The sequence below is a fragment of the Silurus aristotelis genome (genome assembly GCF_946808225.1).
Source record: "Silurus aristotelis genome assembly, chromosome: 6".
Taxonomy (NCBI): domain Eukaryota; kingdom Metazoa; phylum Chordata; class Actinopteri; order Siluriformes; family Siluridae; genus Silurus; species Silurus aristotelis.
In genome coordinates, this window is record NC_139579.1 from 23,937,287 (window position 1) to 23,962,107 (window position 24,821).

Here is a 24,821-nt window from a genome sequence, read left to right on the forward strand (position 1 = left end):
TGTTTTCTGGGTTTCCTCTGTGGTTTTCCTCCCCTCAGCTCCAGATTCACTGTAACCCTGAACAGGATAAGTGGTTACTGAAAATGAATGAGAGTATGGTAAGATTGCTGATACTGACCACGTTTCTCATAGTCTGTATGATGTGAGATATGGTGATTATTTATAAGGAACCTTTCATAAGTAGTTTATATTATACATCTTTAGCAGTTATAGTCTATTATATTGGTGCAAAAACTTTTACGCTGAATTTATTTATTTTTTTTTTAAGCAGCATGGCCTTCCACATTGAGACATGTATACAATATGTATACAAAACCTGGCCTTCACACCAATATGTGCTTGTTGAACATCCCATTACATAATGTTATTTATAATTATAATCGAACTTAATTAAGTTAGATTAACTAAGAATAATGTCTATAGAGATATTAATTATACACCATAACTGCATAGCTTTGCTCATTCAATTTTGATTTTATCATGTACGAATGAGGGATTTTTGTGTTTCCTTGTCCCTCCCCAAAATGGACTAGAAGTTCATGTTTTATGATGGGAGGTGTTGTGTGACAGAAATATATGACTGGCAAAAAAAATGTAGTTTTGCTGCACACAGCATCTATTCACACCTTTAGTTTTTAGTAAAACTTATGCATACATATGAAGTATGTTTGGACAAGACCTTCTCCTTTAGTGGTTTTTGGCCATGTTGCATCAGATGAACTGGCCTCCATAAGCACATTATATAATCCAGTTGAGATGGTTTGGGGTGAGCTGGATCAGAGAGTGAAGGAAACGCAGCCAACAAGCTCTCAACACCTCTGGGAATTCATCAAGATTGTTGTAAAACCATTCCAGGTCACTACTAAGAGGTGGCTACTTTGAAAAATCGAACAAAAAAGACAAAAAAAACAACCATTGTTTTATTTAGCACGTTTTGGTTTCCTACATAATTCCAATTTATTCATAGTTTGGATGTCTTCACTGTTGCTGTGCAATTTAATGAATATATACTAAAAAAATAAAGAAAGGAAAAACACTGAAGGGGATGGTGTGTTCAAACTTTTGACTTGACATTTTTGGGAGAACATCAGAAGAGTTTTTCGGAAAGACCTGGCAACCTCGACCCCTGTCGCCATTGCTACAGCAAGCGCCCTCGTGTAGCGTATGTGCACGAGGAATAGCTTTCTGTGTTATAGCTTATTAGAAAAGTGAGCATTTTGGTGAGTATTATATGTGTTTTTTTAAGCCATAAATCATTTTGGAATTCTGCTTTGTGTAAAGCATCAAGGTTCTAAGAACGCACGTGATTAAATGCTGCGTTAGTATTAGCCTATGAACGCCATCTGAAATCTAGACATCTGCGTCTAATGTATTGAGAAACCTATATGACAATCACATGGGTACAGTTTTGTAGCTTATCGGCTTTTGTTTCACTGTATTTGTCCCTTGACTCATCAAAGGGTCATAGTGAACAACTGTTTAGGTAAGTAGCAAGCTAAGACTGGTTTGAAAGTCCTCAAAAGCAAAACTAGTTTAGTTATAAACAACAACAGTACTTAGTTTAGTGAGGTTTTTTCTGTTCCTCTCTCTTTTCTTCAGATAAAGAACGATGAAGACCAAAGGCGTGAAGGCGACAAAGCGCTTTGGACCTTCCAAAAGAGGGATCCTTGTAAAGGGTAAATGGAAGGCTGTGGAGCTCGATCCTAGCATTTTTGCTGATGAGACCTTGGGAGAAGTGGTGTGTTTTGAAGAACTCTCAAATTATTCCCTGGTTGACTCTAAAAAGGCCGGAGTCATCCCTGGGTTCTTGGAGGACAAAAAGAAGAAAAAGAAGAAGAGGAAAGCCACTGAGGTGGAAGAACATGCTTTAGAGGAAGATCAGGACGAAATGAAACATCTGTCATCCAAAGAGTGTCCGGCGAAGAAGAGGAAAAAGAAAACGAAGCAGTATAAGAGTGATGATGAGCTCACTGATGAGTGTGAACACATGGAGAGTTTGGCTGATGAAGGGGAGGGTGAAACACTACAAGACTCCGATGAGTACACTGAGCTTCCTGCAGAGACAACGCAAAAGACCAAGAAGAAAAAAAAGAAGAGAAGGAAAAAGAAAGCTGCAGAAAAATCATTGACTGATAATAAAGTAGACCCTGCTAATGTTGTCCTGGTTCCATCTAAAAGTAAATCCAAGAACTGGGCGGATTTGTCAAAACCAGCAGGTCAGGACGCCGATGTATCGGCATGGAAAGATCTCTATGTACCGGAGCCTGTGCTAAAGGCACTGAGCGAACTTGGATTTTCTGCACCTACACCAATTCAAGCTCTTGCTCTTCCTCCGGCAATTCGAGATCACCTGGACATTCTTGGTGCAGCAGAAACAGGTAACATTACAAGTGCATGGGAGGAAATTAGGAGCTTTCATTTGCTTTTTAGTGTTGATAAAGAGAAAGTAAAGTGTGTTTGCATCTACATTTGATGAAGCCCTTTTTATAAACGTGTATATTTTTACATAAACTATAATTACAGTCGGAACAGCTGAAGGTTATTAGGCTCAGGAACTTGGAATCCTATATGACCAAGACGGCATTAAATAATGTCACCTGTAGTACTGATGTCTATATTGAACTTAAACTCTGAACTTTTGTCGTTGCTCTGCAGGAAGTGGAAAGACTTTGGCTTTTGGAATTCCAATCATCCATAGTATATTAGCGTGGAAGGAAACCCTTGACAGTAAAAACGCCAGTGAGGAACAGTCTGATTCTGTTGCAGAGGTGCATAGCATTTACTTGCCTTCAGTCACAGTTTTAAATGATGAACGAGATGAAACGAATCCTACAGAGGACGAAGGTATCGTGAGTGGTGAAAAGGAGGCTGACGATTGCGGTTTCGCTGATGACCGTCATTGTCAAGACGAAGATGACGTACCAGGCGATGAGGAAGATGCACTCCAAAGCAAGAGCTTTACAATGAAGAGAGAAGAAAAAGACGACAAGAAACAGCCTTTGCTTGGACTTGTTCTTACCCCGACCAGAGAACTAGCAGTGCAAGTCAAGCATCATATTGATGCTGTAGCACAGTTTACAGGTCTGTGGTGGTGCAAGTTGTTACAATGGTTTGCTTCATGTGTAGGAGACTGTACTGATTGTGATCTCTTTACACAGATATTAGGACTGCTCTTTTGGTTGGCGGGATGGCACCGCAGAAACAAGACAGGATGTTAAAACGCAGGCCAGAGATTGTTATCGCAACACCGGGGCGTCTGTGGGAGATGATTCAGGATAAACATCCTCATCTGTGCAACCTAAAGCAGCTCAGGTAATGCCAGTGTTTCAATTTCACTACTCCTGTCGCATTCATTTGCCTTAAATTATTATTGTGTATCTTTTGCTACCCTAATAAAAGATAATACAGCTCCGTAACTGCTCATTGAAATGGTCAGTGACAGTGACTCTTATTAAACTATAACTATTCAAGCATAGAACAGAAGTATAACATGCGCTTAATGATCTCCTCAGGTGTTTGGTCATTGACGAAGCTGATCGCATGGTTGAAAAAGGTCATTTTGCTGAGCTTGAAAACCTACTGGAGATGCTCAACACATCCCAGTTCAACCCGAAGAGACAGACCTTTGTGTTCTCCGCCACACTGACCATGATCCACAGCCTCCCTTCTCGAGTGCTACACAAGAAAGGAAAGAAGCTGGAGCAGCGCGGCAAACTGGAGCTGCTAATGGAAAAAGTAGGGATCAAAGGCAAGCCTAAAGTGATCGACCTCAGCAGGAAAGAAGCCACAGTGGAGACGCTGACTGAAACCAGGATCCAGTGTGTCGCGGAGGAGAAAGATTATTACCTCTACTACTTCCTGCTGCAGTACCCTGGGCGCACTATGGTGTTTGCCAACAGCATCGACTGCATCAAGAGGCTTAATTCTCTGCTAACTATTTTGGACTGCACCCCACTGCCACTACATGCTAACATGCATCAGAAACAGCGACTGAAAAACTTGGAGAGATTTGCAGAGAGGGAGAGGTGAGAGACAATCACTTCTTTTTATAAGTATGAATTAGTTCCAATACTTTTAGCTGATTCATAGTGTTTGGTACAATGTGGTATTTTGTTTTATTTTTTTATTATTATTTCTTTTAATACAATTTTAAATGTTTTTCACTTTATACACTAGGATCTTTTTTCAGACTCATTAAGACCTTTTTTTCAAATTGTGGACTTAAAATTGTTTATTCAAATATAGCTGTGTCCTCCTCACAACGGATGTTGCTGCTCGAGGGCTGGACATTCCAGATGTCCAGCATGTCATCCACTATCAGGTAACCATCACTTGCAATTGATTCTTTATCTCTTTTGAAATTTGTGGCCTACTTGAATATTTGTGTGATTCTGGAATTAAGGTCCCCCGCACTTCTGAGACGTATGTCCATCGGAGTGGGCGTACTGCTCGTGCTGCAAAAGAGGGTCTCAGTTTGCTTCTGATTGGTCCAGATGATATGATGAATTATAAGAAAATCTATAGGACGCTGGGCAAGGATGAGGATCTTCCGATGTTTCCAGTTCAGAACAAATGCATGACTGCCATTAAGGTATAAATATTGCCTTCTATCTGTAAAGGGAAAATGGTTTAATGAAATCTCCGTGTCCTTGTGGATCTGTAAAGCGAGTAATTACATATATTGAGAAACAACTAGAAATTGTAAAACTGACCTAATTTGTAGGTAACCACCATTCACTTCTACAGGAACGTGTCGATGTGGCAAGAAAAATAGAAAAGATTGAATTCTACAACAGCCGACAAAAGCAGCACAATTCCTGGTTCAGACAAGCGGCAGAGGAAATGGACATAGACCTTGATGATGACATGCTTTTGGGTGTGTATTATCGAGCTGTAGAAGTATTCTACATTGTTGTGTTGATTATAAGTCTCTGTTACCAGGTGATAATGTGATGTGATTTATACCTTGCAGGAGGAGGCAGGGATGAAGAGGATGAAACAGAGCAACAGAAACATGTGAAAGGCTTAAAGAAACACCTGAAGCACCTGCTGTCCCAGCCAGTCTTCAAAATCTACATGAAGACTAAATACCCTACTCAGATGGGGAAACTTCATCTGCCAGACCTCATGTTGACACAAGAAACAGCTCTCATCAGTGTGACGAAAGAAAAAGACAAAAGCAAACAGAAGAAACGAAAATGAAAACAGCAAATCTAGTCATATTTTTATCTAAAGGTTGATGTAATTCTTTTATACAAAATGGCAAGAAACAGCTCTCATCAGTGTGACGAAAGAAAAAGACAAAAGCAAACAGAAGAAACGAAAATGAAAACAGCAAATCTAGTCATATTTTTATCTAAAGGTTGATGTAATTCTTTTATACAAAATGGCAAGATCATTTGTTTCATTAGCGATACATGAACTGTCTATGCATTTTCCTATTAGAACATTTGTCAACCTTAACAGAAAAGTGTAAAGATTATTTTTGGCCATTTACATGATTTAAAAAAAACAAAAACATTGGCTTGTGCAAAATGTTGGTCATCCATAAATTGTTCCAGCCTGTTGGGTCCAAGCGTTATTTCCAGTGTTCTCTGTGCTTGTAAAGAATGTCATAATGAGACGTCTTGTAAAGAAGATACAAGAACGGTTGAGATCCCTCAGGAATGGTGTGGTATGTAAGATGGCCATCACTCCCCTCCATGGATATAATACACAAACTAACATCCAACTCCTCAGATAACGCCAGGATCTCCACATGATCACATTCCATTGACATGGCTTCCACTTCCTAAGAAAACACAAGTCCATCATTGTGTGGAAAATCTCATCTGATAACTGTAGAATGTGTGATCATGATAGAGCTCACCTGAACACAGTAAACTTTAAAATTTGGGGCCTCCACAAAGTTTTGGAAAAAATCTGCTCGGCATTGTAGGTGTGCCGAAGTGAGCAGCCTCAGATACTGCACCATGCAGTCGGAGGTATCCTGGTCATTAAAAAGGTCCAACAGCGTTTCTTCACAGGAATCTGTTTCAAGTCGATCCAGTACTCTGTTAAACTTACAAAAATAATAGCAATAGATTCTTTGTTTTATTTATCTTTCTTTGTTTTGGTTTGTACCAGGGATCCTGTAGTGTAGTGTTCAGACTCTACACTGTCATTCTACAGGATCCCTGATACAAAACAAAAAACAAAGAAAATAAAACAAAGAATCTATTGATACACTGTAGATAATAAGGTGTTTTGATCATATGCACTTACTGCGTTGAGTAAACCTTCAAATGCACCTTCATCAAAGCCAGCTGTGAGCAGCACTTCCTGACTTCTCATTAGCTTCTCCCTGAATCTGAGAAATAAAGACAATATGGACGTTATTGGTTAATATAGTTCCAAAGAAATGTAGAGTATGAGTGGCATGTACCTTTCTATAGGGTGCGTGTGTTCGCTGTACAGTAAACTTTCTACAAGTGTAAAGCAGAGAGCCCTGTAAAAACAATTCCCATCTCCTTTTACTCTGCGGATGAACCCAAACTGCTGGCAGATGTCCTAGAAGACACAAGAAAAAAGATTGACATGGAGACAAGTATTATATCTATGGATAATTCAAGATCCCTCTCTATATATATACCTGGTGTTTTTGATCTGACGCTTCCAGTGTCTGAACTGAAGTTGCCTCCTTGATAGAGACCAATTTGGACGTGTCCATTTGAACCTGCGGACGGGGGGGCTGCAACACCTCTTAATTGACGTCACACATTGCGCGAGACCCTCGCGGAAATTCTGATTGTATTCTGTCGCCGAATTCAACATCGGGGTTTTGTCGACGAGTGCGAGTTGTTTCTTGATTTCATCCAGCATACATTTCCGTTTAAGCGCTTACACTGTACAGTTTTTAGTCCTAAGTACAATGGAAGCGAATTCACCCGCAAAGAAAAAGCGCAGGATGAAGGTCTGAAAGTAGAGCGTGACAGAAAACAAATGGTAGCTTCCGTGATGACGCAAAACAACCTGCACGCCACGAGCCGAGGGCGTCTAGTAACTGCTTCCACGGGCGCGAGCAGTGTTTTTAGAAGATCTGGCCACCACCAGGATGTTTAAGCGCGTGCTTCTCTTAAAGGGGCAGTACGCTTTTAAAGGACAAAGTGATTCAATATAAGAACGCAAAGTGTAGATTTAACTGCGCTTTCATTCTTTATTTTTTTCTCATTTTATTTTATTTTTTTTTATTTTTGTATGTTTATGTATGTATAATTATCTTTCGTTTTTAATTTTAATTTACTCTGTGGCCTGGCAGGGGGCGCCATAACCCAGTCAGGTACTTGAACATAAAGCAAATTGGACATCTCGATTTGTGCCATTTTACATTTTATTTCAAGTTGTACATTGTTAAAAATATTGTAATTAGGATTTTTATTATAAAATTAAACCTCTTAAATCTCAGTTGAATCTGTTCTGTAACTTAAACTAACAAGCAACCTATTTTACAGTTTACATGTTAGTAAATAAATCAAGGGATTGGTCATGTTTTGTGCTAAGGACTACATTTTTACCTTTGCTCTAGTCCTGTTGTCTTTAAAGGAAGGCATGAAAGTTATCATAGTTATCAGGTTTGTTAGAAAAATTCAGGCGTATTCTTTGAACACTAAAAGAATGTCCAGCTGGAACATAATCATGCTTCTAATCGCTGTGCAAAATGTGTTTTCTTTACAAACATTTATTTTGCATTTTAAACATTTATGCTATGAATGACATTCAGTGCAACCCGGATAAGGATGGTTTTTCTCTTGATTCTGGTTCCTCTCAAGGTTTCTTCCTTATGCCATCTCAGGGAGTTTTTCCTTGCCACAGTCACCACCGGCTCACTCATCAGTGACAAACTTAAGCTAATAAAGAACATATTCACTTTTAATCACCATATTATCTGTGTAAAGCCACTTTGAGACAATGTTCATTGTTAAAAGCTTTTTTTTTTGTTGCTGAAAATGTACTGCCCAAAAAAACAATATATTGATGAAGCGATTGTATATTATCTCACAATAGTTTGTGTTGTAAATAGTGTTTTATTGCATTGTCTTGGAGGAGCTAAGGAGTTCATTTTCGCTGCTTTTGCTATTGCTCTGTAGGTTAACATTGCTGGACGTTATTGCTGTTCCTTTTCTTCCTCTGTGTCTGCTCCTTTTCATCACGTCTGAAGTGCTGGAGTCTCTTATCTGCTGTTGCATTGCTCTTTTCTCTGTATCCATTGTCTCCAGAATGAACTCCTGCAGAAACAGTTATGAACAGACTTCTTTTTTTTTGGGTTTTACCGCAATACAAATCATTTCATTGGCCAGGTGGATATCTCATTTGCACATTGTTTTCTAGGCATTTCTGATACCTTTATCATGTCCATCATGGTCAGCAAGTCCATCTCATTTAAAGGTCCATAGTGTTGCTGGTGGCATTGCTGTGCAAGATTTTTCACCGCTAGCAAAATAGTCCCAATCTCCTCAATCTATCCATACACAAGGAACAAAGCTTTATATTAGACAAGATACAAACCTTTATCTGCATTTTTACAAGTCTGTGTTACAATACATTTCAATGAATTGTACTGCAGAAATTATACATCAGATATCACACCTGGTCTCTGGACTGATCATGTTGAGTGTACAGGGTCATCTCCAGTTGTTTGTTGATTTCTCGTATTTGTTCCCATTGGCTCTGCTGTTCTGACAGTTCCTTATTAGACAGCTATCTCCGGAAATAAAATATATTGTAAATTCATGGACTATCTATCTGAGGCCATTAAGTTATGTGATATACTACACTTAAAAGTAACCATTATCACAAATTACACTTGCTCTTATAATTATATGCGACATACAAGTTTGCTTGTATTGTGCTCCAGTGTAATTGAGTCCAGGTTGCATCGGCCCTGGTCTAGTTCCTCTGAAAGGCTGCTGAGACGTTGCAACAAGTCCTGCTGAGTGATGGACAAGGTTTCGTGGCGTCTGATGATGGGCATCACCAAAGAATCTGAGCCATTCTCTGAATAAGCTGCAAATAACAACATGCAAGTTCTCATTTCTCATGAGCAGGAAAGTCTACAGCAGGTTCATTGTTGTACAAGGGTCACATCTGGATAGAAATCTAATACCTACATTTTTTACTTTCTGGAAGTAATTCCAGAATCTTCATCATATACTCTTCATAAATCTTATATTTATCAACACGTTCTTTTAGTTGTTGATGCCTGTGGATAGGGAAAGAAATGACATATAAATAAGTACTAATATGAGACAATAATGGGCACCATCCCCAGCCACTCTTAGTGCCGGTCCCAAGCCCGGATAAATTGGGGAGGGTTGCGTTAGGAAGGGCATCCAGCGTAAAAACATATGCCAAATCAAACGTGCGGAGGATCCGCTGTGGCGACCCTAACGGGAGAAGCCGAAAGAAACTTTTATGAAACAATAATGGGCAGAAATGATATATTTTTTACTTGATCATAACCTGATTTGAAGTTGCTCAAGTTCTTTTTGTAGGTTGGATTTCTCTTCCTCTCTGAGCTCATTCTCTTTTTTCTCTAGCTGGTATTTCTTCAGGGCACGTCGCCGCTTTACCTCGTTATCCTCCACAAACCTTTCGAACTTCATTGCTCTCTCTTTTGTCTGTGAAAGAGATGCAATTCCTAATATAGTTATTCTTTTTTAAGGTTCAGCTGGTGTAGATATTTTATATTTAAAAAATGTGACCACCATTAATGATGTACTGATTTGCAGTAAATAACCTCATGTGATAGCAGAAACCTCATCAGATAAACCAAACAAGTAGTTACATCAAAGTATGAAAAAGTATGAATTTCCATGGCAACTTACTTCTTCCTGTTTTTCCAGTAGTGCTGCCCTTCTCTGTTCCAGAGCCCGCATTCGATCTTTGAACTGGAGTCGTTTCTGCATTAACTGCCTGTTTACATCATCCAGCAGCACCTGTGTCCTCAGTATCAATGTCTTTTGGAGAGTGTTGACACTTGTTTTCAGGATTCTGTTAGATGACTGCACATTAGCACTCAAGGTTACAGTCTGCAGAAGTGTGTTACCAACATGTACTATCATGACAATTTTGTAAATATTGCTGTTTGCTCAAAATAGCCATGCAGAAACTTTCAAACAAAAGGTCAATCAGATCCATCATTGTGCATCTATTTGTTTAATAAAGTAAACTCTATTCCACTGCAGCCCAAAAATACAAACAAAAATAGCATGCTGTAGGTGTTGCTATGATTCGACCTCATTTAAGACTAAATTCAACTTACCAGCTTGTTAATAAGTTTTTTTTTTCTCAGGACATTTAAGTAGAAGTATTTAGAATGATCTATTTTAATGTTACTTATATGTCATCATTGGGATGTCACAATGTTTAGAGGTGTAATAAATTCAATAATAAAAATAAAGAAAACAATGCAATGTATTTTGATATGAACATATGAGCAATTAATCAATCAGTGTTTTTAATGATATTTATTTATAAGCTACAGTGTATTCTATATAAATATGCTTATATAGCTTATAGTTATAATCTTTTTAAGTTATATAACTCATATAACTTTTATATAACACATTAATGCATATTTTGTATATATTTGCATATCTTTACTCCAATACAATTACTATTAGAGACACTTTATGTTTCACAGATTAATTAGTTCAAGATGAATGAGAGGAAATTCCTGCGATTCCTCTCACCTGTCTCTAGGTCTCTAGGTATTCACATTTTGATCACCTGATGTCACTTCTACAGTTTAGTAATAATGTAAAAGCTCAGTACATAGATCTAAAAGCATGAGATCAGCACAACAAAGTGTGAATGGCAGCAAACCCAGAGTTCACTGTCTACTAAAGAGGTGGTGTAAACATGCATACCTCTGTTATGATGGGGATGAGTTTCACATTCTCTCCCTCTTCTCTGCTATGAGGAAAACTATGTAAGAAAACAACTATTATGCAAATGAGCTACATGCATTTCTGTGGTAATTCTGTTGCAAAGATATTTGCTACTAACCGAATAACCAGCTGAGTGTGTTTACGACAACTAAACTACATGCAAGTTGTTTTTTTCCACGTTGTATATTTTAGCTTTAAAGAATACATGCACAAAAAATCATACCCCTGCTCTTCCAGCTGTGTTACAAAAATACTTTTCAGCCTGTTTTCCATTTTCAGTTGAAAACGTGGGTCATCCTTATCCATCAAAGGCAGAGAGAGTTTATCCATTTTTGCTGAGGTAGCCAGCCTGCTTTTTTCAGTTGTTAAATTAAATGAGAAAAATATAGTCCACGATCCTTATAGTTAAATTTGTTTGAGGTCTCTCGAGAAGTTTGTTTTCTTTCCGGGTTTTGTGTCCATCTGATCTTGTGTTGCACTGTTGCCAAGAGACCGTGGAAAGTGAGAGGGGGAGCGTTTTCCCATTGCCACAGCAACAACCCCGAGGCCTTCTCTCAATACCTTATCCGGCATTCTGCTGTGAAGAAACTACTACTCCCTTTAAATGTGACCAGATCATTTTAGTTGAGATCTATTTTGCCATATAAAACACTTTATCACTCACTATTTGAAATTTGTCCCTCACCTACCCACCATTTACCTAATGCACAAGTGTAAATGGTTCCCCACTGGCTGAATATTGTTGAATTGTGGATTATTCTTAAACCTTTATAGCATTTGGTTCTTTTACAGATAAGTCTACAGTTATCTTATTTGGACAGTTGAGCGGTTAAGGGTTAATGGCCTTGCTAACGGCCCAGCGGGTGGGATTTCAACTCCACTGTCCAACGTCTGAACCACTGAGCTACCACTTCCCCTTTTCAATACATGATTGAGTTCATTCAAGTTCAGTAACTGGTTCCTCCAGGAACACTGAGAATACACTCTGTTTGGGAAGTCAGTATATGTTTTCAATCATTTACTATTTCACTGAGCAATACAATATAACCAGTTCAGCTACTGACATGTTTTAGCTGGATTAATGATTGATATTATGCATATTCTGCAGAAAACCAGCAGCCATGCCTTATCCCATTCATCTAATAATAACCACACTGTTTAGCTTTGCCTCTTTATTTAGTTTTACACGGTTAAGTGCATGGGTGGTAGTACAGAGACAAATGAGCCTAAGCAACGTTCAGTATGTCCTTAAAAGGTATTTGTAGCTCAGGCAGAGCAGCTTTTGGTTGTCAGCTCAAAAAGGGAGTGAAAGTGGGTTCTCAGATGCACACTCAGACAGAAGAACTGGATGAGACCAATGTGAGTACAGAGATTCGTAAAAATTATCTTTCGTCTGCTATTAGTGGTGGTACTTGTTTCATGCTCTAACACACAATACTGTGTGCAATGGCTTGCTATCTTTTCTCGTGTGGTATCTGTCAACTCTAGAGTCAGCTACATACTGTCTTGTATGCATGCAGTGCAATAGAACTGATTGGCTTAAACAAACCACAAACATTACAAATGATTTATGACAGATGATAATCTATGGCGTTACATTACAAAAGTTTCCATATGAGATTTAATCTAATGGATTAAATTATCTAAACAACCATTAGACGTGTTCGTAAGAAAGTGTGCTGCATTTCTAATTAATCCCCCCTTCTCCGCTAGATCAATGTGGGGATGCTGTAAATGACATGGTATGGCTTTTAGAATGGTATTGTTTTTTACTCTCAAAAAAGATCCTAGCTCTTCCAATGCTAAAGTTTTATGACATTTACTGCACCCAAAACATGGATTAATCTGTATTATGTGTTAATGCAGTGTTTCTGATTACAGAAGTCTGATATTTATCTTGTTATTTCTTTTATTTAAAAAAATCACTGCAATTTTATAAGGGTGTGTAGACTTTTTTTTATACCCACTGTATATGGAAACTTGCTAGAAGTTTGTCTCTTGACAGTTAAGTTCTATCTTCAGAGGTCTAATTATGGGAAGGCCAATTTGTTATCAGCCCTATCTCAGCCTGCTGGCCTACTTCCTAAAATGACATGCAACATGCTTGAAGGATTGGACTGGGGAACTGTTGAATTACAAATATTTACTTATTATATTTTTTTTAAGGCAAATTTAGTGGATTGAACATATGTGTTGTTGTTGTTGTTGTTGTTTTTTACCATACATAACTTTGCGCTATTGCCAAGAACACTTCATCTCAGTTAAGCTTCTACTTTTACATTTTCTTCAATTTGTTAAAGAATTATGATAATATCACATTTTGCACAGCAATCCATATACAATAATATCACCTCAAATACAAATCTATTCTTGTCATTATATTAAAAACCTCATTGTGCAGGTTAGTTTCGTTTCCATTTCACTGGTAAAATGACATTGGATCACGTGTACTTTTCACTATTGTAGTGAATTCGTAGGAAGCCAGGGTATTAAATGCGTGCCATTAGTGCCATTTACACACGACACTGTTGAATTTCTGCAGAGGTAATTCAAGTCAAGCTGGAGGAGGAAGACAGTGAGTATCTCAAAGGTTCACCCTTCTCACCGTGGTAATCAGTTAAGCCTGCGCCGACACAACACACAAACCAAAACACGAGGACAATCCACGCCCACGCCATGATGTCATTTCTGATAGTGTGAGCTGCTCATAGATGGTAAACCTCAGCGGCCTCCCCCCACATGACAATGGCTAAAATTACCTCGGGCAACAGCTGAGCCCCAACACTCTCTTTCTCTCCGTCCACGCTTCTTCTTTCTCTCTCTCTCTCTCGCATTTCTCTGTCTCTATTGCTTGCTCTACGTGAACATGACCCGATTCAGTTATACCGAATATCTCTCATTGTTCCGTTCCAGTGGAGTGAAGAGTCAGCGGCAGGGTTCTGACAGCGGCGCACGGTGCGAGGATCCCTCTGACGTCACGGGAGCACCATCACAGTGAGTCCTTTGTGTTTGGTTATTGCTTAATGCAGATGGTGTTTATTTGCCTACATAAACAATGTGCATTATAGGGTTTCCAGTATAGACTTGTGGTGACACTTTAAATCAGAGCTATTTACTTTAGATCATTCCAGTGATACCCGATTAGACTTCATTCAGACCACTTAATATGTCATGAAATCATCAAAAGTCAATCGACATATGTTGCATTCTCCAGTGAGCCCATAATGCTGGCAATAAGGAGAGGTGATGTACAGACAGTGACTGAACTTGCAACATCCATATCATGCATCAAAACCCACAGTGCAGAAGAAGACTGGACAGCCCTACATGAAGCAGCATATCATGGGAAAGCTGCCTGTTTAAAAGCTCTGCTTAAAGGTAAAAATGTTTAGGACTTTTAAAGAAATAAGAATTAAGAATTTTAAGAAATGTTAAATCTCAAAAAAACTTTTATACCCCTCGGACGTAGCTTATGAAAGCGAAGGAAGCTTGAGATTGCAGTGGAACAGAGTTTATTGCTATAATTGTTTCTGATGAATTTTGCATGGAAAGATAAACTTGCTCTGCAAGCTGAGCGACTGTTGTGTCTTTGCCGTTATCATCTGCTTTATAAAATAGATAAGTTTAAGCTCAGAATAGTATTGTGTGGGTTGGCGGGCTGGGGGGTTAGGAAATATGTTAGTTTTGACTGTCAGTGGTGGGGGCATTTCACTAGAATTTGACTACAACACTATTTGCCTTTTATTTATAAACTGAAAGGTCTTCACAAGAATAGTATGACCCACGTATATGTGTGTGTGTGTGTGTGTGTGTGTGTGTGTGTGTGTGTGTGTGTGTGTGTGTGTGTGTGTGTGTTTCCTGATAAAGTTAAACCCACTTCAGTAGATAAGCGCACTCTCCAGGAGCAAACTGCTCTTCTAATTGCAACTAATGGGAAGCACCTGGAGTGTGTGAGGTGTCTTCTGGAGGCAGGTGCAGACCCAGATATCAGCAATAAAAACAAAGAGACACCACTTTATAAAGGTAAAAGCTGTTTCATTCTATAAACATCAACATTTTGTGTTATAGGTGTGTGTGTTTGGTATACAAGCATTGTTAAACGGTGTGAGAAAGTTATAGCAGAAATTTGTGCTTTACACTGCACATGTACTATTTACAAATGGGTGAAAAATTAGTGTCTTACTAAAATCTCGGTCCAACATGATTCACCAGAATAGATTTAGTGTCACTTAGCATAGATTCTACAAGTATCTGGAACTGTATAGGAAGGATAAATATCAGTCTTCCAAAAGATATTCATCAGTTGGTGAATTGTTTGTAGTGCAAAGAATTGGCTCAAAGGAAGACCACACTATATGATTTGAATTGTAAATGCTGTAAATTTAGACATGTTTCATGTTAACATACATGTGTTTAGCCAGAATATATTTATTACTATGTAGGTACCCTTTTTCTGTCAAGAAGAGGATCCAAATCATGCCAACAAAAAATTGTCTGTCACTAAACACTATATCCATGAATTTTTTCTTTATTCTATTTTCTGTCTCTATTAACAGCTTGTGAAAAAGAGAGCATTGATATAGTGAAGGTGATCCTGGCATTTGGAGGTTCAGTAAACCAGCGTTGCCATCGTGGCTGGACCGCTCTCCATGAAGCAGCGACACGGGGAAACACACAGCTCTGTGAGATTCTCCTACAAGCCAGAGCTGTCATTGATGCCACCAATGCTTATGGCATCACACCACTCATACAGGCAGCTCGGCATGGGCGGACAAACATTGTGAACTTCCTCATTAGTAAAGGTAGGGGGGAGACTTTAGCATTACTGGTAGGGCTAACAGGAGGTTTTTCATTTTTAAAGTGCAGATGTAATATGCCATCAATTTGGAAATTCATATTTAGTGTTTAATTTGCTGAGGTGGGTGACAGTGGCACTGTAAGATTCCTAGCCTTTTCTAAGAATACAGCACACATCAGCTAATCAAAACTTTCAAACAAGCTCAAAACTATTGTCCTCTCTGAGCATTTTGTATAAACGTTACATCAGGTGTCTGCACATTTGTGCAGAAGATATGCACCATGCGATATAATGTATGAGTCAAAAAACCTTTTACTATCCTATGGTACACTTTGTTTAAAATATAGTCACTATACTATAAGCAAACACACACACACACACACACACACACACACACACACACACACACACACACACACACACACACACACACACACACACACACACACACACACACACACATGTGTATCTGTTTGTATCTGTATATAAATGCAGTTTATCAGATGTCTAATGGTATGCCAAGGTTTTTCAGATTGCTATGACCTGCCTATATACCCTTTTTGCTGTATATATAATACAATAATAAGTGTAATATCAGTTTTACTCTAATAACTAAAGATCATTAGATCTTAAAGAAGTGAACATCATTGATATTTCGTTACACAAATACAATTTTTCTGTATTTTAATTGTTTTTTTACATTGTTTGGAATACATTTTATCTATATAATTTTGATTGAAACATTAAAGTCCATGAGAATACCTGTTTCCTATCTTCAAAGGTGCTGGTGTGAACCTACAATCATGTGAAGGGACTACGGCTCTAAGTGAAGCTTGTAAACATGGCCATACAGACACAGTGGAGTTTTTGCTCAGACACCATGCAGATGCAAACAAAGGCTCCAAAACTGGACTTCTGCCTGTGCACTTTGCTGCCCAGCATGGCCATGAAGAGTAAGCTCAATCATCTGCCAAATACGAATAGCTGTGTATTACCTATAAAAATGTTAACATTAATAATGTTCTCCATTCTATGGCTTTTAAAATAGCTGCTTCTATACAACTGGAGTAGAAGTTGTTGTCAGTGACAGGTGTTGTGTCAACAGTATGACTTAACCCTACCGTGACTTTATGTCATGGCCCCTTTTTAGGGGGAGCAAAACATTTGTGTGATGGGGGTTGAGTAGAAGAGCAGGTGGTGTGACAAAGTGCTTTATCTCAACAGTGCCTGCCTTGACAGGTGATGCAACAAAACATGTGCGTTAGGATGCAGCTGCCAAGAATGACCCTATTGCTCAAGTGTTTTAAAGTTGCAAATCTTAAAAAATATATACTAAATATACTAATTATACCTATATACCAACACATAGGATAAATAAGTAGATATTCAGTGTAAGCTAACTATTTCTTTTCTTGTTTAATTTTTCTAGCATTGTGTCCTTACTGCTGCCTGTCACTAGCCGTTCAAAGTTACGACAAAGTGGCATCACTCCTCTTCATCTAGCAGCTGAGTTCAACAAGGAAAATGTTGTCAAATTTTTGATTAAGTCAGGCTGTGATGTGAACGCAGTGCTGTCCCGTGAACGTTCATCCATGTTTCATGATCACCGCAGCACATCTCTGTACTGTGCTGTTACAGCTGGTAATAAAGGAGTTGTGGACTTGTTGCTTAAAGCTGGTGCAAACCCCAACTTGGACCCGCTCAGCCCACTTCTAGTCGCACTACGCAAGGGCTGTTTTAGGACTATATCCACACTGGTGAAACATGGTGCAGATGTTAATGCTCATGTACCAGCTCATCCCACTGATTTTTCAGGAGTGCTGTTGTATACCCATAGCATGGAGATTTTACAGTATTTGCTGGACAATGGATGTGACGCACAGGAGTGTTTCAGGTGTGACCATACAGACACCAGGCAAATTTCAAGCCAAAGCAGAAGTGAGGACACTGGCCAGAGGACTCACTCAATAATGGGAGAAATATTTCCATCTCAAACAGTCTGTGCAGAATCGACAATCAGAAATCTTCAGGTACAATTAAAATTTTGCCTTCGTAGCTATTAATTGGGATTATATAAATTAATGTGAAAACTTGCAAAAGCAGTGAAACTTCAACTGGCAATTTTATTTCTCCTGATAATTTAGTTGAAATCACTGAGTAGAATAAAAAAAATAAAAAAAGAATGCTTAAAAACTATTTAATTTTTTTAATTAAATTATCCACATGATCAATTTTGTCTATATATTATATATATATATATATATATATATATATATATATATATATATATATATATATATATATATATATATATATTACTGTGATGAATTCTGTATTATTACTTTAAACAAATATGCATACACTACTATACAATTGTGCAAAGTAGTTTATATATTTCATCCTTCTGCTAGCTCTAAATATTTCTTTCTTCTCTTTGTGCCCCACCTCCAGTTTTGTGAGTGGATTTCCTCTGTGAGCCATATGGCTGCACCTTTGATCAGCTTGCTGCTAGATTATGTTGGAAATGTCCAACTGTGTTGTAGAGTCATTGAACAATTAAAAAGCAAAAAAGAGTGGGTTGCAATTAAGGTAAAAGCATGTAAGTGAAAGTGTTTATCTTTTCTTCAAAAAACTATATATCAATTATTTTTGACTTATTATCATTTACATGGACCTGGCATTATTAAAACATTGAATGTATTCAATTATTGTGCTGACCTGTATAAAACATCTTCACAGCATCTCCTCGTCCACTGATGCATCTGTGCAGACTGAAGGTTCGTGAGCAAGTTGGTGCCCAAAGACTGACATTTTTAAATACTCTTCCACTACCAGGCAGATTGCTCCACTATCTGTACTGTTCACAGGACAGCACTACTGAATATACAGTCCTTAACCTCGGGTGAACTCAAACATAAATTGCAAGTTACTTGAGATTTCTAATTCAACTTTGTGAGAAGTTTGTATCAATCATGCTTTTCTATGGTTGTGCACAGTTTTATCTATTTATAAGAAGAGAAGAGAGAGAACATTTTAGGTACTTCTAATTTATGATGGTGTAATATACATTTGAAAGTAACCAATATCCACAACAAACACAAAGTGGTGATTTTTTACATACTTTGTACTCATTACACTGGAACAGAGAAGCTGAACAAGCTTCATATGGGTTGTGACTGAAATATGTACACGTAATGTAAATTTCCTTTACTGAAAGATTTGTTTTTAACATGCGATACGTCTGTGGTCAGGGGTTGGTAGTTTTTATCATATCATAGGCCCTACTTCAAGCCAAAATGTTCTTTCTCAGTGAAGTGCATTAATTATACAGGAAGCATAGAAAGAAACCTGCTTGCTCTGAAATGTTAATATGAATATATTTGTGTTGAAGTTCTGTGCTGGTAATGTATAAATGTGTGAAGAGGATGTACATGAAGCCAAACAATGAACTGTGAAAAAAAACATATTGGTATTAAAATAATATTTTTAAGTTGGTTTGTTGAAAATTTATAATTTGAGGTAGCTGGCAGCTGATTCTAAACATTTTCACTATATCAATGTTTACATGTAGTATACTATCGCTATATAGAATGAGCTTGTGTTAAGAAATGTCCCATTCCCTCTACAGAAAAAAAAAACATCTCGTAATGATTATATACTTTAACCCCCAGTATTTAGCTCACTATTCCAACAAGGTTAGTAGCATAACAAAGTTATTGTTCCTAAACGATCTTGGTAAACACTAAACCCAGCCTCAGTAACATGAGATTATAGCTTATTTTTATCTGAGCACATGCTACATATTTATTGGCCCCTTTAAGTGCTTCATTATGACATTGGCAGGCCAAGAAATTTCTATCTGCGGTATTTACATTAAGACAAATACAGACTTCACCCTTGAAATGATCAAGTATTTACAGTTCGTAGTCTTTGTTATTTGTTCTAATGAATGTTCAGGCATTTCCACAGACCTCTAAATGAAACCGAACACACTGAAAATGGACGAGGTAACCGGTTTCGTTGGAATGGGCTTCACCACGACGTGTGTTGTTGAACGGTGTTTCAGTCCATCTTTGACTTTTAGCATGTCCAGTTCAGTTGCGGGGATTTTAGCCCTGAGCCCTGGTTCAGTGAATGCACTATGTGGCGTTATGAAGTGATTGTGGAGGAGCCGGTGTCCGTGGCATTGAAGCGGACAGTACGCGCACACAGCCACATTGGTGGAAGTCAGATCCAACTTGAGATGCTCCAGATCAGAAGATCCGCGCCGAACCCGCATCCACGAGTTAGCTTTCAGTTCATCTTCAATTGAGGTCCTTTTCTCTCGATCAGTCTTTGATGATCCGTACTCTACAATCCCGTTCGAATGGCTTTTCCACGCGTATTCAAAACTGATGTGAGATGAGCGCGGTTCTTCCCAAAAGGACGCAGGGAGCTGGCGTTTGCGCATGGGAATATGACCCGGTGCGCTCCTGTTCTCGGTGTTCGGGTTTCCGTCTGCGTTCTCCTCTCCACGTGTATGAGCAGATTGCTTCTCGGTTAGAAGTTGTTCAGCTTGTTGATGCGGAAACTCAACACGCTCGATCAGTTTTGCAGCACCGGACTCGCTGATCCTGTGCGCGTGGCACCGAGGCGTCCTCGGGCACTTCTGCGAGAAGCGCTTTAGCTGCTTCTGAAGGTACTTCCTGTGGTCCACGGAGCGTCGACAGGGGGCCGATTTGTCCAGAGCCGCCTTGATGTCGCTTGAAGCCAAATTCACAAAGTTAAGTAAGGTTTTCACTTCGCTGTCAGAGCTTGCCATTTTTATGATAGAACCTGGCTTTCAAGACATCCCGCGTTTTCAGAGGTCAATCTGCATTAAAAAAACAAAACAACAACAACAAATCAATTTCACTTCATATACAAACAAAACTTTCCTGGAGCATCTTTCAGAAGATTTTTTTGGGCCGCATCAGCAAGAAGAGAGAATCCTCACACTTCCTAGTGGAACAGTTTGCAGTGCAGTTCAAGATGAATCTGGGTCTGGTGATGCCCAGTTTATAGAATATTAGGCCCAGTAGAAGATGTTTGCTCTTAGAGATGCCAATTTATAGATCTGAGGTTTTAAAATAAATGAAATGATATTTGATCAGAACTCACTGTTTTTGTGCAGAAACGCTGTCCGGGTTTGGTTGCCCTCTAACTGCAGTAGTTTAACCACTTGAACAAGCTGAATGAATATAAACTTCGTGTAGTTATGGTGCTTCCTTTTGGGCCAATCAGCGACCTCAATCCGCCCTCAATGCCCCCCAATGAGCTCGCGCGCTCCCCGCCAGCGCATTCTTTCCCCGTGCATATTGTTGCCATGGCAATCTCGAGAGATGAAGCGACTAATAGTTGCAATTTTTTTTCTTTGATGTTTTCTATTCGGATACTTTTTAAACACTATTCGGATACTTTTTTTTTTTTTTTTTTTGAAGTTGCCCGGTGCGCAACCTCTTATGGGCATCTTAAAACCATCAAACGCTCTGTTCCCCGTGCTGGCATGCTTCAGGGCAAAAGCACAAAGCGCGCCTTTTAGGATTTCGGGGCCAACTGTTCCGATCTATCCCTCTCTCCTCTCCACCTCAGAGTGATGTCAGAAACAGTAGGATTTTGAAGAAGGGGAAGAGAAGAGAAGGGAGGAGGAGGAGGGGGGGGGGGGTGTTCCTAAAAAGGTGGGCATAACCATGGAAAGGGGGCTTGAGCGCTCAAGAATCTTGTCTTTCTGTTTGCCCCCTCAATCGAGCCGCACAAAAGCTGAATTACTCATTCAAACCTCGCCGGACAAAGGCGGAGGAGCCTGGATAGCACTCCCCGCATTTGTAGGCAAACATTTAGAGACCTAAATCGAGTCGTCGTGAAGGAGAAAGAGTTAGACAAAGCCCATAGAATTGCCATCAGCAAACATTTTCCCGTGTCATATTAGCGGGGTCTCCATGACTCCTTCTGGCCCGCGGACAATAGCGCAAGTTTGCACACTCGAATACTGTCACCCTGCCAACCGCACCGAGGGCCGCAAACAGGACAATCCCCGCGCGCGTAAGAGGGGAAAAAAAGCACGGACTCCACGGGGAAGGTCGCGGCAGAAAAGAGGAAAAAGGGACTTGTGAAATGCTAATTGAGCTCCGTCCCACATTGAGAAAAGGGGGGGAAGAGAGAAGACTACCTATCCACCTCCTTCTACAGAGGCCTGTTAGTGCTGTGAGGAAGCAGCTGTCTGGACAGCACTCTTCAAAGCATTAGCCAAAATCTTCACATGGTGCATGGTGGTCCTTACAGAACAAAGCATCACCAATGTATATCATTAGTATATATATATATATATATATATATATATATATATATATATATATATGCAACTTTTCAAGTCATGTGCCAGCATCAGCAGCACTCCAGCTCTTTCACATGACTGCAATGCCATTTTCTTTTTTTTGTTGTTGTTTTTTGTTCTCACCATTTCAAAAGGCCAATTAAACAATAGCACACTTCTCTCAAGGCTGTATGGTTCATTCCTGCTCTTTTGAAGTGACAAAGAAAAGGGCCAAAAGGAGAAAGTGAGATGGGAAGATGGGCTATTACCCTCTCCTAGTTGCTCTGATTGCCTGAGGAAGATGAATGGGTGGTCTATAGGACAGATGATTGATTCATTTTTAACTCGTGGTGTGAATGTGTATGAATGTAAAAGTGGATTTCATATATGCTAGAGATAATGCTTCAAATGTACATATGGATGTATTTATGTATGTATTCATTCATTGTTTATTTATTTATTCTATAGATGCTGTCCACAATAGACCTAATTAAAGACCTATAGACCTCTCTAACAAGAATTAAGTACTTCAAGCCATATCTACAAACACAAAGTTAAACTTTATAAAAGAGTGGCAAGAAGAAGTAGCAAGTTCATGCTTACCAAATGCTCGTTTGGAGACTTGGAATACATTAAAAAAAGGAAATTATTTATCTAAATTTATCACACAGCTAAATATTTTGAACAGGCAAAAATATCACAATCAAGCAAAGTCAGCAAAATATTCTAGATTTGGAGATGTACATGCACCCAAAGTGATTCTACCAAGTAATGACTCAGGGGGGACTGAATACTGATGCAGCCAAGAAATCTTTCTTAAATTTGTGTCGTTGGATAGTTTAACCAAATTGTAAACATTCTGACAAAGTTTATTGCAGGTTGTAAATTAGTGAATGAAAGTCAAGGGGTTGAGTAAATATACAAGACACTTTACTTTAATAGCTACAGTGAATACATTTTTTTTAATGCGTCGTCACTACTTCTTTTAAAGTCAGCATAAGACGTCTATATTGTTATATGCTGCCAATATGATTCCTGATATCTTTATTCTGAAATTCAGCAGCTTAAAATAGATAATTTGCATCAGTTTTAGGTTGATGAAACAGGTTCTTCGAAACAGAAATAAATGCTAATAGGATGCATAAACTTTGATGAATGCTTTCTTTAAGGACCGTGTTACCAATATTTCCCACTAGAGGCCAGCATTGCTTTGGCAAAAATAAAATAATAAATATACTTATTCTTTAATAAAACACGAGAACATAAAGCATTTCTGTGAAATTTTATTCCATATGCTTTATACTTTTCAGAACAACACAGGCTAAATCTCCTTGAAAATGTATTATGTTAATGGTTGTTATGTTAATTATGTTAATTATGATTACTAATGATTACTAATATTATTTGTTATTTGTCCATGACTTTTTGATCACACTAATAAAAAGTATACAAATATTTGTATTTGTTTTTCTTTTACTGCTAAGGTCTAGATCTCTGTTCTTTGACTGCCTGATATGAGTGCTTGCATGAGAGTGGGAAGGCTGACACATAGCTCCTCCAACACTAATAGTATTTTCGGAGACCTCTAGTTGCGCATGATACCTGGCAGACCTCTGCATAGCTTTTATTGGGTCTATCCTCTAGGGCAAAATAAGATTAGGCTGATGCAAGGCTAGGAGTTCTAAATGTCAGGTCTACCTCGCTCTTTATCACTAATAACATAAAGGCCCTGCAGCTCTGTTATTCTCCTTGCACATTTTAAACACTGACTAAAAAGCCATTTGCCACCTGGAGCTGCTATTCGACAGTGAACATTTCTGCATTGCTGCTGCATTTAGGTTAAATCAGTTACATTGAAAGAGTGAGAGCACTAATATTTTAATAAGTTTTAAATTTCTTATGAAAATAAAGCTATACAATTCAATAGCTCTTTCAATTCAAAGTCATAGTAGTATAGTAGATGATATCTAGGTCTCATATTAAACCAGTGGACATTTTATGTTATTTCATGTCCATTATGTTTTTTCTCTCTACAAAATTAATTCTAATTAATTAAAGCAAATTGATTATTAACATTGGTCCAAATGCAGTATACTTTATATCATTGTACAAAGTCGGTCTGTGTTTTGGCATTTCAGTTTTTTAGATGTGTGATCTGTCTGTCTAGAAGGTAAAGGGGAAGAGTGGAGATGGCATATGGTGTGGAGCAGCTGGAGCCCCCTGTACTGAACAGAAGCCAGCGTGTCTCAAAACACGCAAGCTGGTTATAGAATACGAATATGCCTCGCAGCATTGCAATGTGAGCTGAAGCACATCTCTCTTTAATAATGGTTCTTATATGTGGCAATTCTGTTGAATCGACACATGAAAAATGCAAGTAAAGCTCAGTATGCTGCAACAACGAAAATGCTTTGTAAAATAATCTAGCCAAGATTTGTCCAAAAAAAGCATGCCTCATGAATTTTGCCCTTAAAATGATATTTAAAGGGCAGTAAATGACATTTTGCCATTCTGGGAGTTTGTAATACTCTTGTGGCATATGTGTTCTTTTTATATAAAGCACTGTGTAAATGAGGCAAATGGCAAAGATTTCCAGATGTCTGCATTTAATATTTTCAGAAGAATCCATATCTACAACACAATGCAGGTAGGATTCCCTCCTGATTAATGACAGTGATGTACAATAAAATAAAGTGTGATCTTTATCAAAACTCATTATAATTGCTCAAATTAGAAGATGAGTCACTGATAAAAGAATTCTAAT

General features: G+C 38.5%; 5 protein-coding genes across 12 annotated transcripts; 2 read left to right on the top strand and 3 right to left on the bottom strand.

Moving 5' to 3' along the window:
- Window positions 1-12: 12 nt before the first annotated feature.
- ddx24 (DEAD (Asp-Glu-Ala-Asp) box helicase 24) lies at window positions 13-5,202 on the top strand (the record flags this gene model as incomplete). Of its 3 annotated transcripts, none has more annotated exons than XM_083545577.1 (9): window positions 13-98; window positions 1,600-2,378; window positions 2,656-3,081; window positions 3,159-3,312; window positions 3,513-4,025; window positions 4,246-4,321; window positions 4,403-4,591; window positions 4,747-4,876; window positions 4,973-5,202. In XM_083545577.1, exons 2-9 carry the CDS (start codon window positions 1,610-1,612, stop codon window positions 5,200-5,202), a joined length of 2,487 nt encoding a protein of 828 aa, XP_083401703.1. In that variant the 5' UTR covers window positions 13-98; window positions 1,600-1,609. The 3 variants fall into 3 exon arrangements, with proteins under 3 accessions (XP_083401703.1, XP_083401702.1, XP_083401704.1); XM_083545576.1 differs by lacking the exon at window positions 13-98 and adding an exon at window positions 780-1,220; XM_083545578.1 differs by lacking the exon at window positions 13-98 and adding an exon at window positions 1,301-1,483.
- On the bottom strand, window positions 4,106-7,008 carry LOC310728317 (ubiquitin thioesterase OTUB2-like). 2 transcript variants are annotated; one of them, XR_014534238.1, is made up of 6 exons: window positions 6,632-7,008; window positions 6,425-6,549; window positions 6,265-6,349; window positions 5,870-6,061; window positions 5,418-5,791; window positions 4,106-5,273 (listed from the first exon to the last, which is right to left on the bottom strand). XR_014534238.1 is itself a non-coding variant. In XM_083545617.1 (5 exons), exons 1-5 carry the CDS (start codon window positions 6,707-6,709, stop codon window positions 5,579-5,581), a joined length of 693 nt encoding a protein of 230 aa, XP_083401743.1. In that variant the 5' UTR covers window positions 6,710-7,008; the 3' UTR covers window positions 5,327-5,578. The 2 variants fall into 2 exon arrangements, 1 of the variants encoding a protein (XP_083401743.1); XM_083545617.1 differs by lacking the exon at window positions 4,106-5,273 and having other exon boundaries at window positions 5,327-5,791.
- A 343-nt stretch (window positions 7,009-7,351) lies between these two features.
- On the bottom strand, window positions 7,352-11,526 carry ccdc197 (coiled-coil domain containing 197). The gene is made up of 9 exons (XM_083545600.1): window positions 11,152-11,526; window positions 10,908-10,965; window positions 9,864-10,040; window positions 9,499-9,656; window positions 9,147-9,238; window positions 8,870-9,042; window positions 8,626-8,736; window positions 8,381-8,497; window positions 7,352-8,264 (listed from the first exon to the last, which is right to left on the bottom strand). The coding sequence occupies exons 1-9, from the start codon at window positions 11,256-11,258 to the stop codon at window positions 8,064-8,066; spliced, it is 1,194 nt and encodes a 397-aa protein (XP_083401726.1). The 5' UTR covers window positions 11,259-11,526; the 3' UTR covers window positions 7,352-8,063.
- A 596-nt stretch (window positions 11,527-12,122) lies between these two features.
- asb2b (ankyrin repeat and SOCS box containing 2b) lies at window positions 12,123-19,221 on the top strand. 5 transcript variants are annotated; one of them, XM_083545580.1, is made up of 10 exons: window positions 12,123-12,287; window positions 13,471-13,503; window positions 13,842-13,922; window positions 14,143-14,306; window positions 14,796-14,951; window positions 15,485-15,730; window positions 16,508-16,679; window positions 17,156-17,756; window positions 18,178-18,325; window positions 18,466-19,221. In XM_083545580.1, exons 1-10 carry the CDS (start codon window positions 12,277-12,279, stop codon window positions 18,630-18,632), a joined length of 1,779 nt encoding a protein of 592 aa, XP_083401706.1. In that variant the 5' UTR covers window positions 12,123-12,276; the 3' UTR covers window positions 18,633-19,221. The 5 variants fall into 5 exon arrangements, with proteins under 5 accessions (XP_083401706.1, XP_083401707.1, XP_083401709.1 ...); XM_083545581.1 differs by lacking the exon at window positions 13,471-13,503; XM_083545583.1 differs by lacking the exon at window positions 13,471-13,503 and having other exon boundaries at window positions 18,178-18,315.
- On the bottom strand, window positions 18,758-22,062 carry LOC310728316 (protein FAM181A-like). The gene is made up of 2 exons (XM_083545616.1): window positions 20,866-22,062; window positions 18,758-20,578 (listed from the first exon to the last, which is right to left on the bottom strand). Exon 2 carries the CDS (start codon window positions 20,525-20,527, stop codon window positions 19,700-19,702), a length of 828 nt encoding a protein of 275 aa, XP_083401742.1. The 5' UTR covers window positions 20,528-20,578; window positions 20,866-22,062; the 3' UTR covers window positions 18,758-19,699.
- Between the last annotated feature and the right edge of the window lie 2,759 nt (window positions 22,063-24,821).

Coding starts and splice junctions, on each gene's coding strand:
- LOC310728317 (XM_083545617.1), bottom strand. CDS start 6,709: ATGGACACGTCCAAATTGGTCTCTATCAAGGAGGCAACTTCAGTTCAG. Junction 6,550..6,631: donor CGTCAGATCAAAAACACCAG/GTATATATATAG, acceptor TGTGTCTTCTAG/GACATCTGCCAGCAGTTTGG. Junction 6,350..6,424: donor CACACGCACCCTATAGAAAG/GTACATGCCACT, acceptor TTTATTTCTCAG/ATTCAGGGAGAAGCTAATGA.
- ccdc197 (XM_083545600.1), bottom strand. CDS start 11,258: ATGGATAAACTCTCTCTGCCTTTGATGGATAAGGATGACCCACGTTTT. Junction 10,966..11,151: donor ACACAGCTGGAAGAGCAGGG/GTATGATTTTTT, acceptor TTTCTTACATAG/TTTTCCTCATAGCAGAGAAG. Junction 9,239..9,498: donor CTTGAGCAACTTCAAATCAG/GTTATGATCAAG, acceptor CCCTATCCACAG/GCATCAACAACTAAAAGAAC.
- asb2b (XM_083545579.1), top strand. CDS start 13,795: ATGACCCGATTCAGTTATACCGAATATCTCTCATTGTTCCGTTCCAGT. Junction 15,731..16,507: donor GAACTTCCTCATTAGTAAAG/GTAGGGGGGAGA, acceptor CTATCTTCAAAG/GTGCTGGTGTGAACCTACAA. Junction 18,326..18,465: donor TGCAATTAAGGTAAAAGCAT/GTAAGTGAAAGT, acceptor ACATCTTCACAG/CATCTCCTCGTCCACTGATG.
- LOC310728316 (XM_083545616.1), bottom strand. CDS start 20,527: ATGGCAAGCTCTGACAGCGAAGTGAAAACCTTACTTAACTTTGTGAAT.